Source organism: Salmo salar, chromosome ssa23 (genome assembly GCF_905237065.1).
Source record: "Salmo salar chromosome ssa23, Ssal_v3.1, whole genome shotgun sequence".
NCBI lineage: Eukaryota > Metazoa > Chordata > Actinopteri > Salmoniformes > Salmonidae > Salmo > Salmo salar.
The window spans coordinates 31154441-31169632 of NC_059464.1; the positions used below are offsets into that span (position 1 = coordinate 31154441).

At 42.1% G+C, this 15192-nt stretch overlaps 1 protein-coding gene across 8 annotated transcripts in view; it reads left to right on the top strand.

Moving 5' to 3' along the window:
* Positions 1–3521: 3521 nt before the first annotated feature.
* LOC106584401 (AP-3 complex subunit delta-1) overlaps positions 3522–15192 on the top strand; it is a 41631-nt gene continuing 29960 nt past the window's right edge. For all 8 annotated transcript variants that reach the window (XM_014169676.2, XM_014169678.2, XM_014169680.2 and 5 more), the window contains exons 1-10: positions 3522–3817; positions 9613–9708; positions 9926–10006; positions 10096–10176; positions 11526–11633; positions 11726–11855; positions 12075–12214; positions 14303–14376; positions 14501–14550; positions 14940–14989. In XM_014169676.2, the coding sequence (XP_014025151.2) occupies positions 3722–3817; positions 9613–9708; positions 9926–10006; positions 10096–10176; positions 11526–11633; positions 11726–11855; positions 12075–12214; positions 14303–14376; positions 14501–14550; positions 14940–14989 (906 nt within the window). In that variant the 5' untranslated portion in view covers positions 3522–3721. The remainder of the gene's footprint in view (positions 3818–9612; positions 9709–9925; positions 10007–10095; positions 10177–11525; positions 11634–11725; positions 11856–12074; positions 12215–14302; positions 14377–14500; positions 14551–14939; positions 14990–15192) is intronic.

Sequence of the window (15192 nt, forward strand, 5' to 3'; positions counted from 1 at the left end):
CCTTGTAACCAGGCTTGGGATGAGGAATTGCAGTGAATAAGAGTGCATTCGGAAAGTATTCAGACCCCTTCCCATTTTTCACATTTTGTTACATTACAGCCTTACTCTAAAATTGATTAAATATTTTCAATCTACACACAATACCCCATAATAGCAAAGCGGAAACTGATTTTTAGAAATAAAATAACCTTATTTACCTAGGTATTCAGACCCTTAGCTATGAAATTCAAATTGAGCTCAGGTGCATCCTGTTTCGATTGATCATCCTTGATGTTTCTACTACGTGATTGGAGTCCACCTTTGGTAAATTCAATTGATTGGACATGATTTGGAAAGGTAAACACCTGTCTATAGAAGATCCCACAGTTGACAGTGCATGTCAGAGCGAAAACCAAGCCATGAGGTCAAAGGAATTGTCCATAGAGCGGCGAGGCAGGATTGTTTCGAGGAACAGATCTGGGGAAGAGTACCAAAAAATGTCTGCAGCATTGAAGGTCCCCAAGAACACAGTGGCTTCCATTATTCTTAAATGGAAGAAGTTTGGAACCACCAAGACTCTTCCTCGAGCTGTCCGCACAGCCAAACTGAGCAATCGGAGAAGGGCATTGGTCATGGAGTAAACCAAAAACCCGATGGTCACACTGACAGAGCTGTAGAGTTCCTCTGTGGAGATGAGAACCTTCCAGAAGGACAACCATCTCTGCAGCACTCCACCAATCAAGCCTTTATGGTGGAGTGGCCAGACGGAAGCCACTCTTCAGTAAAAGGCACATGCCAGCCCACTTGGAGTTTTCCAAAAGGCACCTAAAGGACTCTCAAACCATGAGAAACAGATTCTCTGGTTTGATGAAACCAAGATTGAACTCTTTGGCCTGAATGCCAAGTGTCACGTCTGGAGGAAACCTGGCACCATCCCTACGTTAAAGCATGGTGATGGCAGCATCATGCTGTGGGATGCTTTTCAGCGGCAGAGAATGAGACACTAGTCAGGATCGAGGGAAAGATGAATGGAGAAAAGTACAGAGAGATCGAGATGAAAACCTGCTCAGGACCTCAGACTGGGCGAAGGTTCACCTTCCAACAGGGCAACAGCCCTAAGCACATAGCCAAAACAATGCAGAAGTGGCTTCGGTACAATTCTCAATGTCCTTGAGTGGCCCAGCCAGAACCTGGACTTGAACTCAGTTGAACATCTCTGGAGAGGCCTGAAAATAGCTGTGCAGCGACACTCCCCATCCAGCCTGACAGATCTTGAGGATCTGCAGAGAAGAATGGGAGAAACTCCCCAAATACAGGTGTGCCAAGCTTGTAGCGTCATACCCAAGAAGACTTGAGGCTGTAATCACTGCCAAAGGTGCTTCAACAAAGTACTGAATAAAGGGTCTGAATACTCATGTAAATGTTTTCAGTTTATATATATGTGTGTGTATATAAATTTGCAAAAAAATCTAAACTTGTTTTTGTCATTATGTGTTATTGTGTGTAGATTTATGAGGGGGGAAAACGATGTTATCCATTTTAGAACAAGGCTGTAAAGTAACAAAATTTGGAAAAAGTCAAGGGGTCTGAATAATTTCCGAATGCACTGTATATGGGTCTATGCTCGCTAGTGCATTTTTAGATTGGTCACCGGTGTGAAATAGTTTGTTTTTATGACATAATATATACTGCTCAAAAAAATAAAGGGAACACTTAAACAACACATCCTAGAACTGAATGAAAGAAATAATCTTATTAAATACTTTTTTCTTTACATAGTTGAATGTGCTGACAACAAAATCACACAAAAATAATCAATGGAAATCCAATTTATCAACCCATGGAGGTCTGGATTTGGAGTCACACTCAAAATTAAAGTGGAAAACCACACTACAGGCTGATCCAACTTTGATGTAATGTCCTTAAAACAAGTCAAAATGAGGCTCAGTAGTGTGTGTGGCCTCCACGTGCCCGTATGACCTCCCTACAACGCCTGGGCATGCTCCTGATGAGGTGGCGGATGGTCTCCTGAGGGATCTCCTCCCAGACCTGGACTAAAGCATCAGCCAACTCCTGGACAGTCTGTGGTGCAACGTGGCGTTGGTGGATGGAGCGAGACATGATGTCCCAGATGTGCTCAATTGGATTCAGGTCTGGGGAACGGGCGGGCCAGTCCATAGCATCAATGCCTTCCTCTTGCAGGAACTGCTGACACACTCCAGCCACATGAGGTCTAGCATTGTCTTGCATTAGGAGGAACCCAGGGCCAACCGCACCAGCATATGGTCTCACAAGGGGTCTGAGGATCTCATCTCAGTACCTAATGGCAGTCAGGCTACCTCTGGCGAGCACATGGAGGCCCCCCAAAGAAATGCCACCCCACACCATGACTGACCCACCGCCAAACCGGTCATGCTGGAGGATGTTGCAGGCAGCAGAACGTTCTCCACGGCGTCTCCAGACTCTGTCACGTCTGTCACGTGCTCAGTGTGAACCTGCTTTCATCTGTGAAGAGCACAGGGCGCCAGTGGCGAATTTGCCAATCTTGGTGTTCTCTGGCAAATGCCAAACGTCCTGCACGGTGTTGGGCTGTAAGCACAACCCCCACCTGTGGACGTCGGGCCCTCATTACCACCCTCATGGAGTCTGTTTCTGACCGTTTGAGCAGACACATGCACATTTGTGGCCTGCTGGAGGTAATTTTGCAGGGCTCTGGCAGTGCACCTCTTGCTCCTCCTTGCACAAAGGCGGAGGTAGCGGTCCTGCTGCTGGGTTGTTGCCCTCCTACGGCCTCCTCCACGTCTCCTGATGTACTGGCCTGTCTCCTGGTAGCGCCTCCATGCTCTGGACACTACGCTGACAGACACAGCAAACCTTCTTGCCACAGCTCGCATTGATGTGCCCTCCTGGATGAGCTGCACTACCTGAGCCACTTGTGTGGGTTGTAGACTCCGTCTCATGCTACCACTAGAGTGAAAGCACCGCCAGCATTCAAAAGTGACCAAAACATCAGCCAGGAAGCATAGGAACTGAGAAGTGGTCTGTGGTCCCCACCTGCAGAACCACTAATTGTCGGGTGTGTCTTGCTAATTGCCTATAATTTCCATCTGTTGTCTATTCCATTTGCACAACAGCATGTGAAATTTATTGTCAATCAGTGTTGCTTCCTAAGTGGACAGTTTGATTTCACAGAAGTGTGATTGACTTGGAGTTACATTGTGTTGTTTAAGTGTTCCCTTTATTTTTTGAGCAGTGTATATTTATGCAAGTTATAAAACAAATTAATTGTCATGTTTTTACATGTGTTTGTGCTGTCATGCATAATGCTCATTGAGTTGGCTGTGGCAAAAAAAAGTCAGGTAGGTCAAAGGCTACATACTGTGCAAAAATTGGACATTGACACACTGACAGACTTGGTGAATAATTGCATTTTGCATAGAGAATATGACTGGAAAATAATTATCATCCATTCACATTAAACTGCGTACTAGTTGATAATTGATTTCCATAATGAGAATTCCACATGAATTCAACCAGTCAGCTGACTTTAGACGCCATTTTGTCAGCGGAGTATAGGACGCCCCATCTGGCCTCGCCTTCTCTGGCCGGGATTAATAAACAGTTACGAATCGCGGAAAGACGGTACCCGGGTGGATGAGAGACTGTCTTGCGGACCGGTTCGCACCCAAAAGACGTCTACTTTGTCCCCGAGGACAGAAGCGACAAAAGTTAACCAACAGCCATGGCGTTGAAGATTGTTAAAGGGAGCATCGATCGGATGTTCGATAAAAACCTTCAAGATTTAGTACGTGGCATTAGGAATCACAAGGAAGATGAGGTAAAACTATTAACTGTGTTTTCTTTAATGTCTGATTTCACACTGTCAGTAAGTAAACATTCGTGTAACGCATCTCATTGCAAAATAGCTAGCTAACGTTAGCCAGATCACCTACTATACTATTTGATGGCCTTGCCAACGTTAGCTTTCTGCCCGGCTGTAATATGCTATTCCTAGGTAGTTGCTATCCACATATGCAGATAAACTACAATGAAAATATGTAACGTTATATAACAAGTTAGCCAAGACTGAGTTGTAAATGCACTAATAACAACTAGTTGTCCAATTAGTCAACTAGTTAACTGTCATTACTCAATAATAATCGTCATATGACTAGCTAACTAACGTTAGCTTGATAACGGTAGGTTTCATCGCCTCTTCGAATAATAGTTGGCCGGTCTTGCACGAGTCTACTTCTTACTGGTGGTGAAACGCTACCTTGTTACGCCTCGTGGCAGTTGGTTTCAGGTGATCACCTTGCCCGATGATAATGTGCCGTACAACCATTCAAACTTTAGTTAAGTAGCTAGCAAGTGACAGCTAGGAAACTAACTAGCCAAGCGTATACACCTCAGCTGGTGATGATGCGTGGAATGATAACGCATCCGTCTTGTTCAGCACTATATTCTCTTCATTGATATGCTAACGGACAGTAGTGAAAAAGTTACTTTTGCGTATAATGGCCTTCTATTGCATTAATACAAATAACAGAGACATGCAAACAAGATCTCGAAGGCGATTTTATTTTGAAGGCCTCTACAGCGTCAGTCAGTGACAACGTTGCATAAGGTGGACGAAAGGATGCATTTTCCACACACCTCTGACAGCCTAGACTGAAAAACGTTCCCATTTAATTTACCCTTAAGCTACCACACTTTATCCACCTTTAATTAATTTAGTTTGTACAGGTATGCAGATAGTGAACTGATATTCAAGAAGTCAGACAGCAGATCACCTGATGATGGGCATATATATATATATATATATATATATATATACTAATGTCATAATCATGCTTTAGTAATATGGTGGTTGTAGACTATACTAGTTACTTATGCTGAACAGCAACGTCAGAGGATATTCAATGTGGTTTGGAAAACTTGAATATTCATACAAGAAAAGGTTTACACAAATATTTCCTTAACGGCACAGCCTCAATAATGGTTGATACAGTTGGAAGTCGGAAGTTTACATAAACCTTAGCCAGTTAAATTTAAACTCAGTTTTTCACAATTCCTGACAATTAATCCTAGTAAAAATTCACTGTCATAGGTCAGTTAGGATCACCACTTTATTTTAAGAATGTGAAATGTCAGAATAATAGCAGAGAGAATTATTTATTTCAGCTTTTGTTTCTTTCATCACATTCCCAGTGGGTCAGAAGTTTACATACACTCAATTAGTATTTGGTAGCATTGCCTTAAAATTGTTTAACTAAATTGGGTGAATTTTGGCCTATTCCTCCTGACAGAGCTGGTGTAATTGAGTCAGGTTTGTAGGCCTCCTTGCTCGCACACACTTTTTCAGTTCTGCCCACAAATTTTCTATAGGGTTTAGGTCAGGGCTTTGTGATGGCCACTCCAATACCTTGACTTTGTTGTCCTTAAGCCACTTTGCCACAACTTTGGAAGTATGCTTGGGGTCATTGTCCATTTGGAAGACCCATTTGCAACCAAGATTGAACTTCCTGACTGATGTCTTGAGATGTTGCTTCAATATATCCACATCATTTTCCACCTCATGATGCTATCTATTTTGTGAAGTGCACCAGTCCCTCCTCCGATCTTTGTCCCCATGTGCAGTTGCAAACCGTAGTCTGGCTTTTTTATGGCTGTTTTGGAGCAGTGGCTTCTTCCTTGCTGAGCGGCCTTTCAGGTTATGTCGATATAGGACTCGTTTTACTGTGGATATAGATACTTTTGTACCTGTTTCCTCCAGCATCTTCACAAGGTCCTTTGCTGTTGTTCTGGGATTGATTTGCACTTTTCGCACCAGAGTACGTTCATCTCTAGGAGACAGAACGCGTCTCCTTCCTGAGCGGTATGACGGCTGCGTGGTCCCATGGTGTTTATACTTGCGTACTATTGTTTGTACAGATGAACGTGGTACCTTCAGGCGTTTGGAAATTGCTCCCAAGGATGAACCAGACTTGTGGAGGTCTACAGCAGTTTTTTTCCCCCTGTGATTTCTTTATATTTTCCCATGATGTCAAGCAAAGAGGCACTGAGTTTGAAGGTAGGCCTTGAAATACATCCACAGGTACACCTCCAATTGACTCAAATGATGTCAATTAGCCTATCAGAAGCTTCTAAAGCCATGACATCATTTTCTGGAATTTTCCAAGCTGTTTAAAGGCACAGTCAACTTAGTGTATGTAAACGTCTGACCCACTGGAATTGTGGTACAGTGAAATAAGTACAATAATAAGTGAAATAATCTGTCTGTAAACAATTGTTGGAAAAATTACTTGTGTCATGCAAAAAGTAGATGTCCTAACCAACTTGCCAAAACTATAGTTTGTTAACAAGAAATTTGTGGAGTGGTTGAAAAATGAGTTTTAATGACTCCAACCTAAGTGTATGTAAACTTATGACTTCAACTGTATATAGTTCCCTGTGACGTACTGATAGCTTTTATGGTAGGTAGAAGTGCTCCTGTCTTAATGGGTGTTTCTCCAGTGTTTTCAGAATGATGTCAGTGAAGGTGTTTGGTTAATTAGGCTAGATCATTACAGAATCAGCATCATCACAGAGTGGGTCGACAGCGTTTTACCTTGTAGTCCAATAGAGTGCACTGTTGTTAGGATGAGGTTTGGAGGAAGAAGTTACTCCAGAATGAATTCCTTAGGTTTAAGAAATTATGTCACTTAGCAGAGACCATTATGCTGTTAGGCTGGATATATTGCCACCATTCAATAAAATGATGCCAGTCAGTAGCTAGGACATAGGGAGTATTTTATTGCTGAATGCTCTTAAGCAGCAGAGCGAGCATGATCAGGCCTACTAAGAAATGTTGAATTGGGAATGAGATTTAGGACTAGGTGTGATATCTAGAGTTTACCTGTTCTAACATTTCAAGTTGTCTATCTTGGGTTATTTTTATACACACCTTGATTGGTCACTGCTGCTGGTTTCAGCAGAGTTGTGGTGGCCACTGAGTGCTAATATGCCCTGGCAGTTATATGGGAAAAGAAAGTTCATGTTTTGTCATGATTTTGACCATTGTTTAGGCAGACATACAAAGCATAATAGCTTCGACTGTATTTGACCACTCTACTAAGCCATGATCTTTTGATTCGGGTCCTAATGCATTCCCTTTTGTGTAACCCAACCCAGCATACCTAGATAAGGTGGTTACCCAGCCAACAGTGGACAACTCACTAAAATATTGAGTGTGTGTTCTCTCCTGGCCTGCCCAAGGTTTCTCATGGACACTCTCTATTTACTTTACGTATATATGCTGAGGGAAATAACACAGATCCATCTATTCTGTCACTCCCTCATTTTGAAGGTAAGCAGATGTAGGAAGGTGTGAAGGCACACTGAATGCAATTGACATTAAATCACATATTATTGTCTTCTAAAATCTGGAACACTAACAAGTATGGCAGGTATTTTATTTGCCTGTTCATGTCCCCTGATAAAAAAAATAGTGTCTGAGAAGGTCTCTCCACTGTCTCCCCATACCTCCTTTAGAACCTGTTGTGCTGTAAAAATGTAGGTCTTGGCTCTAGAACAACTATTACAAATATTGCAATTGGATCTGAATCAGGGCCTGCCAAATGTGGGTAGATTTTGGCATTGGCGTGTCTATTTCACCACCCACGTTGGCGGGTGGTCAGAGATTCACCGGGCAAAAATTTCACTGGCATTTGTGAATACAAATAGTCAAGTATGATCACATTTATTGTAAAATAAATGCTGCAGTAGCTGTTTTCAAAGTATTTCTGTGTCACAGCTTTCTTCATCTTCCGATGATATAGAGAAATCGTCGTCTGAGAACGTGGACCAATACGCAGTGGAGTTGGTGCTCATCATCTTAATCTATTAAATGACGTTGAACACAAGAAAACAACAAGAACGACGAATGACAGTTTTGCAGGCTATATAAAACGCAGTGCAAAATCAATCTCCCACAAAAGACAAACACACCCTCGTATATGGGACTCTCAATCAAAGGCAAATAGACAACACCTGCCTTCAATGAACCCAAACATAGAATACATGAAAATCAAACAGTGCCCAAAAACCCCGGAATACCTAAATCAACTGCCCTACAACAAACACACCACCCCGAACCACATAAAATAAATACCCTCTGCCACGTCCTGACCAAACTACAATACCAATTAACCCTTAGACTGGCCAGGACGTGACATTCTGCCATTTTGTTTCATAGCCAACATAATCTCACACTCAATTCATGCAAATATGTACAAAAAGTATTTCTGCAGATTTTGTGTGGTTTAATTCGTGTGATAATACACACATTTTTGTGCGACTTCATTTATAACAAATGTGTTAACAACCCAATATTTTTAATCAACCAAGGTTGTCACCGAAATAAGTATAATATAATAGTAGCTTTATGTATTTTTATTTTATTTATTAATGCCAATGCTGTTTTCTATGCTTGTTTTTGCTTAATACTTTGGGATACTGGTGCTGTGTTGAGTAAAAAGTTGTAGTTTTTTTGTGGTATCGATGAAGGTATTTGATTGGGGAATTAATTACATTGATATGTCTAGTGAACAATGGATAAGCAGCAATGGGCATGACGGATACAAGTAGTCACTACGGGTGTGATCAAGCCTTACATCAATGTTGCCTGAAGCTGAATGGAAGGTGCTATGCCCTGACCAGTTATTCAGAAGAAAATCCTCTGTGACTGTCTAATTTGAATAAGTTAACTTACTAGTGTTGACCCAAAACAAACACATTAAAAACAGTTAGTTTGTAAATGTGTATAAAGTGTTATTACAACCATGGTGTTCTTTTATTACGGAAGCTTTTTAAAAAAAAACATTTTTATTTAACCTTTATTTAAGTTGGCAAGTCAGTTAGGAACGATTTCTTATTTACAATGACGCCAAACCCTAACCCGGACGACGCTGGGCCAATTGTGTGCCGCCCCATGGGACTCCCAATCAAGTCCGGTTGTGATACAGCCTGGAATCGAACTAGGGTCTGTAGTGACGCCTCTAGCACTGAGATGCAGTGCCTTAGACCTCTGCGCCACTCAGGAGCTTGTACAGTGCATTTGGAAAGCATTCAGACCACTTCCCTTTTTCCACATTTTGTTATGTTACAGACTTATTCTAAAATGGATAACACATTTTAAAAAATCCCTCAATCTATACACAATACCCCATAATGCCAAAAGAAAAACAGGTTTATAGACTTTTGCTAATTTATTACAAGTGAAAAAACTGAACTTTCACATTTTACATAAGTATTCAGACCCTTTACTCAGTACTTTGTTGAAGCACCTTTGGCAGTGATTACAGCCTCAAGTCTTCTTGGGTATGACGCTACAAGCTTGGCACACCCATTCAATCATAGACTGAAAACCCTCACAAGCCTAAAACATATCTGATCAGAAGCTTGGGTTTATTACATTTTTATTTTATATATGTGTAAAATTAATGACATTTCAATTGCTGTAAGACCACTCCCCTTAGCCTGTATTTTAGCTGGTTCACTGAGGTAAACCAGTGGTGAAAAGTAATCTGTGAGTATCATGTGGAGGTTGTCATTCAGTCTGATGTCCTGTCTGGTTTCTGTGTCTCTGCTCAGGCTAAATACATCTCCACCTGCATCGATGAGATCAAGCAGGAGCTCAAGCAGGACAACATTGCTGTCAAGTCCAATGCCGTCTGCAAGCTCACCTACGTAAGATCACAGATCAGCACCTCTCACTGAAACTGGCCTCACTGTGAACAACAACAACAGAGATGCACAACCAAAAACACTTCAGCTATATCCTAGGCCTGCTATGCATTCTTTTTTGCTAGATAACAGCTACTTTGATTACTGCCCATACTCAGTAAAAGCTATTTGAGAATGCATGTAGTGGACTCCCTCAATCTCTCCCCTTGTGCGTTAACAGTTGCAGATGCTGGGCTATGACGTCAGCTGGGCTGCATTCAACATCGTGGAAGTCATGAGCTCCTCCAAATTCACATTCAAGGCAAGATAATCTGTATGTGTAGTATATTTAAATTTTTTGGGGGATATTCGAGAGCGTTTGAGGTTAAATATGGTGCTTCCTCTTTTCAGAGAATTGGTTACCTGGCCGCCTCCCAGTGCTTTCATGAGAGCACTGATGTAATCATGCTGACAACCAATCAGATCCGAAAGGTCAGTGATGCTTTTTTTCTCTTGCACCTTTGGCCTACCTGTGATGAAGGAATCATGATGTATTAAAGACCATCTCTGATACCGGCTACACTATATATGCAAAAGTATGTGGACACCCCTGTAAATGAGTGGATTCAGCCATTTCAGCCACACCCGTTGGTGTATAAAATCAAGAACACAGCCATGCAATCTCCATAGACAAACATTGGCAGTAGAATGGCTTTACTGAAGAGTTCAGTGACTTTCAACATGGCACCGTCATAGGATGTCACCTTTCCAACAAGTCAGTTCATCAAATTTCTGCTCTGCTAGAGCTGCCCCGGTCAACTGTAAGTGCTGTTATTGTGAAGTGGAAACATCTAGGAGCAACAACGGCTCAGGCACGAAGTGCTAGGGGACACAAGCTCACAGAACGGGTCCGCTGAGTGCTGTAACGCGTAAAAATCATCTGCAACACTCACTACTGACTTCCCAAACTGCCTCTGGAAGCAACGTCAGCACAGGAACTATTCGTCAGGAAATGAAATGGGCTTGCATGGCTGAGTAGACGCACACAAGCCGAAGATCACCATGCGTAATGCCAAGCATCGGCTGGAGTGGTGTAAAGCTCACCGCCATTGGACTCTGGAGCAGTGGAAACGCATTCTCTGGAGTGATGAATCACGCTTCACCATCTGTCAGTCCGACGGACTAACCTGGGTTTGGTGGATGCCAGGAGAACGCTACCTGCCCCAATGCATAGTGCCAACTGTAAAGTTTGGTGGATGAGGAATAATGGCCTGGGGCTGTTTTTCATGGTTCGGGCTAGGCCCCTTAGTTCCAGTGAAGGGAAATCTTAACGCTACAGCATATAATGACATTCTAGACGATTCTGTGCTTCTAACTTTGTGGTAACAGGAAAGCCCTTTCATGTTTCAGCATGACAATACCCCTGTGCACAAAGCGAGGTCCATAGAGAAATGGTTTGTCAAGATCGGTGTGAAAGAACTTGACTGGCCTGCACAGAGCCCTGACTTCAACCCCATCGAACACCTTTGGGATGAATTGGAACACCGACTGCGAGCCAGGCCTAATCGCCCAACATCAGTGCCTGACCTCACTAATGCTCTTGTGGCTGAATGGAAGCAAGTCCCTGCAGCAATGTTCCAACATCTAGTGGAAAGCCTTCCCAGAAGAGTGGAGGCTGTTATAGCAGCAAAGGGGGGGAACAACTCCATATCAATGTTCATGATTTTGGAATGAGATGTTACATACTTTTGGTCATGTAGTGCATGTCCTGTCCTTCTTTTTTCTTCCTCTTTCACTTTCTCTACCTCTTTCTCTCTTTTACATCCATTTTTTTCTTTCAGGATCTGAGCAGTCCTAACCAGTACGACACCGGCGTGGCTCTCACTGGCCTCTCTTGCTTCGTGACCCCTGACCTGGCTCGGGACCTGGCCAATGACATCATGACTCTGGTGAGTTACATTCTCCATCTCAAGAGTTCTTGCTGCACATTTTTGTCTGTGGTTTCATGCTTCTCTGACCTCGCTCTCGGTCTGCGCTGCAGATGTCCCACACAAAGCCTTATATCAGGAAGAAGGCAGTCCTGATCATGTACAAGGTGTTCCTGAAGTACCCCGAGTCTCTGCGCCCAGCTTTCCCCAGGATGAAGGAGAAACTGGAAGACCCTGACCCTGGTGAGAGAGACTAGTACCTACCTGCCTACTCTGTTGGTTGGGGCCAGACACATTTTATCACCTAGAATCATAAAGTATGCAGTAACTAAGGAAATGATTGTCTTAACTGGAGGGAAGCTATTTTAAGTATTTTGGATGTATTTTATCTAATTCGTGTCCTAATGATTCCTTCAGCATGGATGTTGTTGATCTCATCTGTGTGATGCCTCTTTCCTGCAGGGGTCCAGTCAGCGGCTGTTAATGTCATCTGTGAGCTGGCCAGGAGGAACCCTAAGAACTACCTTTCTCTGGCCCCGCTTTTCTTCAAGCTCATGACCTCCTCCACCAACAACTGGGTCCTCATCAAGATCATCAAGCTGGTGAGTGAACAGGAAGGAAGCTGTGGAAATCACTGTCAGTAGCTAGGTTTCCATCCTATTGGTGATATATTTCCATGTGAGCATTTTTTAAATCAGTCTAAATAATATGCACGTAGGTCGATTTCGGTTGTCAGTCGAACGGTGTTTCCTCCGACAAATTGGTGCGGCTGGCTTCCGGGTTAACCGGGCGGGTGTTAAGAAGTGCGGTTTGGCTGGTAATGTTTCGAAGGACGCATGACTCCACTTTCACCTCTCTGGAGCTCGTTGGGAAGTTTCAGTGATGAGACAAGATCGTAATTACAAAAAACAGGCAAAATATGCACATTTTCCCACCAGTGGTGTGTTTCCACCAAACTGACTGTTTGTGGATAGAAAGCAATGTGTGATGATATAGACGTTTACATGTACCGAATAAAAATCCATTGCATTTTCAACTCTACCGATTTAGTTTTATCACAAACTATTGCATTAAATAGTTAATGTCCCTACTTGTGTCTTGGCACAAGCGCTCTAGCCAACAGCTCACAGATACAGTGTGGGTAGGCTAGCCTACATTATGAGATTATTATGGGTAAGAGCAAGATTATTTGTCAAGCGGCAGCCAGGGATCGATCATAATGCCACCAGAATAAGACCCTCGATATTAAATTGGAAAGGAGCGTCAAACTCATCACCTTGCACATTCACTACTCTGAAGTTCATTAGCTGGAGACTCATATCTCCCTCACTAGCTTTAAGCACCAGCTGTCAGAGCAGCTCACAGATCACTGCACCTGTACATAGCCCATCTGTAAACAGCCCATCCAACTACCTCATCCCCATACTGTTATTTAGTTATTTATTTATTTTGCTCCTTTGCACCCCAGTATCAATACTTGCACATTCATCTTCTGCACATCTATCACTCCAGTGTTTAATTGCTATATCGTAATTACTTTGCCACCATGGCCTATTTATTGCCTTACCTCCCTTATCTTACCTCATTTGCACACAATGTATATTGACTTTTTCTACTATATTATTGACTGTATGTTTGTTTACTCCATGTGTAACTCTGTCTTGTTGTATGTGTCGAACTGCTTTGCTTTATCTTGGCCAGGTCGCAGTTGTAAATGAGAACTTGTTCTCAACTAGCCTACCTGGTTAAATAACGGTGAAATAAAAATAAAATAGTGAGCTCCAAAAGTATTGGGACAGTGAGAATTTGTTGTTTTGGCTCTGTACTCCAGCACTTTGGATATGAAATGATACAATAACTACGAGGTTAAACTGCAGACTGTCAGCTTTAATATGAGGGTATTTTCATCCATATCGGGTAAACCGTTGAGAAATTACAGCATAGTCCCCCCATTTTAGGGGACCAAAAGTATACAAATTCACTTATCTGTATTAAAGTAGTCCCCCAAGTAATGCTAACCTCTCACCATTACAATAACAGGGGAGGTTAGCATTTTTAGGAGGGTATGATATTTATGCCTCTAACTTTCTCCCTTGTCATTATTTACGATTCATTCAGGATTATCCTTTAATCATGGTAGCATCCACTTTAATGTATAAGTGTTTAGAAAAATATGATATTCTTAATTACAATAAGTGTCTCCAAAATGACTACATTATTTACCATTCATTTCTATTAAATCCAAAGTGCTGGAGTACAGAGCCAAAACAACAAAAAATGTGTCACTGTCCCAGTACTTTTGGAGCTCACTGTATATTAATCTGTAGCCTAATAATCAGCATGCTTTCTTGAGTCGTAGTGGGAGGACCATACAACATCATTGCGTGACTAAAAGTTTACTTCGATAGGATGGTTATTAATATTTGCTCATTATTAATTTTATCGACACACAAAGATCTCACCTTGTCTAGCGTATATTGTTTTGTCGATATTTGGAAAGTTTACCAACAAATGAGCTGTTTACACCAGGAGTGTATCGACATTTTTTTTAAATCTGACATACTTTACTCACAAAGGTTGGATGGAAACCTGGTTAGTGAGTCAGTGGAAGTTACAAATGATTGCCCTGTATCACAACATGGAGAGGTGTTGTTCCTTTAGTGTGTGTAATGGTGCCGTGTGTTTTTCAGTTTGGTGCCCTCACACCCCTGGAGCCTCGCTTGGGGAAGAAGCTGATCGAACCCTTAACAAACCTCATCCACAGGTGAGACACCTACACAAATCCAACAACCAATATGGGTTTTGTTGAATCACAAAAAGTTGTCTGAGGAAAATAATGACCTTCTGTGTATCTCTACTCCTTTTCTTACCCCTTCTTCCTCTCACAGTACCTCTGCTATGTCACTTCTATATGAATGTGTCAACACTGTGATAGCAGGTCAGTATTCCTCTTTTCACTTGTTCTTCTTGTATCTCTGTTTAGTCGTCTGGTTATCTGTGTGCTGGGTAGCCTTACATCTTTGTGAAGCTTGTGTATAAACTGAAGATGTGCGCATTTGAACCAAGCTATTTTCTCATTAAAAAAAAAATATATATATATATATTATACACCTTGCCATGTCTATAGTCTTCGATGTGGGCAGTTGTTTTGTTTGCGCCTTTGATGTGCTACTGAGGAGGTTGTTGACTCAATGCAGTTTGTTTTATGTTAAGTGAAAAACACCACTGAGCTTTCAAGATCACAGCTCTAGCTGTGAACATTTAGTATTTGACAAGTATGTAAAGTTGTTGTCACAGCAGGATCTTATTGTTTGTCCTCTGTTGCAGTGTTGATTTCCCTGTCCTCTGGGATGCCAAATCACAGTGCTAGTATTCAGGTAAGTCCCAGACACCATGTCCACTTTTTCTCTCTTTTAGCGAATGATGTGAACGCTTTCCACTCCAGTTTGATAACAATGCGTGTTTACATCTTTTGTTTTTATCATCACAAGTCTGTCGGTAGATGAACACCAAAAGATTGCGCAGGCTAGTGAAATTGTGATTAAAATGCATTCATTTCTGAGCTCCTAAAATTTATAGA